The sequence below is a fragment of the Egretta garzetta genome, unplaced genomic scaffold (genome assembly GCF_000687185.1).
Source record: "Egretta garzetta isolate BGI_Z169 unplaced genomic scaffold, ASM68718v1 scaffold635, whole genome shotgun sequence".
NCBI lineage: Eukaryota > Metazoa > Chordata > Aves > Pelecaniformes > Ardeidae > Egretta > Egretta garzetta.
This window is the reverse complement of record NW_009259710.1, coordinates 662,317-664,952: the sequence shown is the minus strand read 5'-3', so window position 1 is coordinate 664,952 and position 2,636 is coordinate 662,317. Positions and strand designations below refer to the sequence as shown.

General features: G+C 47.7%; 1 protein-coding gene across 2 annotated transcripts in view; it reads right to left on the bottom strand.

Annotated features, from left to right (window-relative positions):
• The window catches only part of ACVR1 (activin A receptor type 1), a 29,433-nt gene that overhangs the window by 20,279 nt on the left and 6,518 nt on the right, over window positions 1–2,636 (bottom strand). For both annotated transcript variants that reach the window (XM_035894455.1, XM_009639024.2), the window contains exons 2-3: window positions 1,131–1,397; window positions 490–707 (exon numbers count right to left, since the gene is read on the bottom strand). In XM_035894455.1, coding sequence (XP_035750348.1) covers window positions 490–707; window positions 1,131–1,397 — 485 coding nt within the window. The remainder of the gene's footprint in view (window positions 1–489; window positions 708–1,130; window positions 1,398–2,636) is intronic.

Sequence of the window (2,636 nt, the reverse complement as noted above, 5' to 3'; positions counted from 1 at the left end):
AACAAAACTTCACTAATTACTTAAGTCATACAAGCGCCCTCCCACTAAGATCATGAGAGTCAGGTTTGAAGTTTTTTTAAGTTAAAAATATCTCTATTTTCTTCTTCCCCAGCGTCGCACTTTTCCCAGCCTTTCAGGCTGCCGTTCGCGTACCAACCTTTCTCCCTTCGTATCACTTCAGGCTACCCAACAGTCAGGAACTTCCCTCTGCTGTTTAGACACTGCTTCGGGGAACAGCTTGACTACAGTCTATAGCAATTCCGCAGGTCAGAGGAGCTACACTTGCAAAAGCCATCTTTTGATTAAACTTCATTTCAACTACAGCTTTGAGAGCACAGGAACGTCACCACAGAAGTCCTGGTGTTAAGTGGCGTCCCCTGGCAGCAAAAGGTCCTGTTACTGATGTGGCCATGCCTGGAGGGTACGAGAGGGGAGTTCAGAAGCAAAGGCAGCTCCCACAAGTTGTCCCCACGCCCAGGGGTTACTTACTGCCAGCGTGCTATCTCCAACATTTGACGCGATGAGTCCCTCAATTGTACCATATTCTGCATCTCTAGAATTGAGCCTCTCCATATGGTTTTTCTGTATTCTCCGGATGATCAGCACAGCTACCGCAGAAAAAACTATCAGCACTATCACAGGAGCCAGTATAACAATGATTAGTGTTTCCATGCTGTAACCTGCAGCTTCTCCTTCAAAGGTTTGCCCTTGGAAAGGAGAGGGGAAGGGGGGGGAAAAAAAAAAAGAAGAAACAGAGAGAGAAAAAAAAATAATTTGCAAATTCCTAGTAAAAGTCTTTAAAACCAGCAGCACTGACACCAGCATTTAACTTGGTAGCCACCTAGTTCAAAAGAGAGGCCGCGACACAGGCAGGCAGCAACTCAATCCCGCCCCCGACTGTGCACTTCAGCCCCATCATTCATCCAGCAATACGGATGGGTCATCCAACCTGCGGACACCACGTCTGCCGGAGGGCCCCAGGGCAGGGAACAGAGAAGGAAGGGCCTTACTGTGTTGATTAAACCCTTACTGTCGCCAGCACTGAAGCAATCTCACTCCCATTGTATCAGATGAAAAGCTGAAACTTTTTTTCTTTCTCAAAATTCACTATTTATTCATTAACCTCTCACCTTTCGAAGAAGGCAACTGCGCAGTGATATTCATGTTGCACAGGTTTCCTTGGCAGCACTCAACAGCTTGGTCAGGAGACGGAGGCGTTTTGCACGTCATTTTCCCTTGTTCGTAGACTTGGAAGCAGCCTTTCTGGTAAACCTTAGCACCATCATTAATGCTCAGGGAAGCAAAACACTGCTGGCCTTTACAGCGGTCTCCATTGCCGCAGGACATGCCTTCACACACACATTCGTAGTGGGCCATATTTAGCCTCCGTTCATCATCTGTAAAAGGAGAGAGTTGAGGAAAACACACCATTGTAGTCTTAATAGTTTCAGTTATGTAGAGATAATGAAATCATTGGAGAGTAAAGCCTTCTCTGTAAGGGAAGAAACACCACATGAAGAAGCACCAAGTAGGCGCTAACGATACTAATTCCGGCAAAGATACAAGCTGGCACCACCAAAGCAGCACCAGTTATATCCCCCACTCCAAGTGCTCAAATTTTGAGAGTTCCGTGACATTTTAGGTCCCCTCTTGCACATGCACTGCTGCGGGTACACAACATGGGAGGGTCATCTATGCAGGGACACTCAGCAGCGGAAAAAACCCTAAAAATCAGCACAAATTTAGAATAGATTTGCTAAACAACATTCTATTTCTACATGGAAATAGTTATTGGCAAGCATTCCAGAAATTACTAACTAAATCCAAGTAAGGCCACTTCAATGTGGAGCGGACATGGCTACACAGGATTTAGGGGGTTTAACTGGCTTGCTGGAAAAGTAAACCTGGACCGACTTTCCCGGGAAGAAGAGCCTTCGAGGAGCACCTCGTGAGTCTGAGCAACCATGGAGGCAACGAGTGGAGCAAGCAGCAGTGCACACCCTCAGCAGCTACAACGCCTCCCTGCCACCTCCAGATGCTTTGGCCACGGAAAGGAAGAACTTTTACGAAAACGTACAGAGTAGGAAACTAAACTTGTAAGGATCCTCAGCGAAGCGCCTGGAGATGCTGGGCTGGGAAGAGCCCACCCTCTCTGGCAGAAGGGAGCGGGACGTGCCTTTGGACACACGGCCCTGGGTCACTCCGGCCTCTGCAGGAGAGGACACCGCTCTCGGCCAGCTAATGGGGAACACTGGAAGCTCTTCGGCTTGCTGGGAAAGACGGGTGCCCGAGCAGCCACGTGCACAGAGGCGCAGCTGTGAAGGACGGAACAAGTCGCTGCTCTCCGTCACACACATCCCGTGCACGTTTATGGCAGCTTAACTCATATCTACATTCTCTTTTTCAGTTCTAACACACGAGAACAGCTTCCAGCCACAAATACAGTGTATGCTCCTGAAATAGCAGCTGAGCACACCATGTGTTGGACCTTTTCAAGCCTATCATTAGGGCCTGTCCACTGGGGAAATAACTCAGTTTGTTTTCCGCTTTGTTTTCCTCCCCTCCTTCCACAATGAACAAATACACAAATACAATTTTCCATTTTTGAACCACGAACAAAAACTAAATTAGGGAAA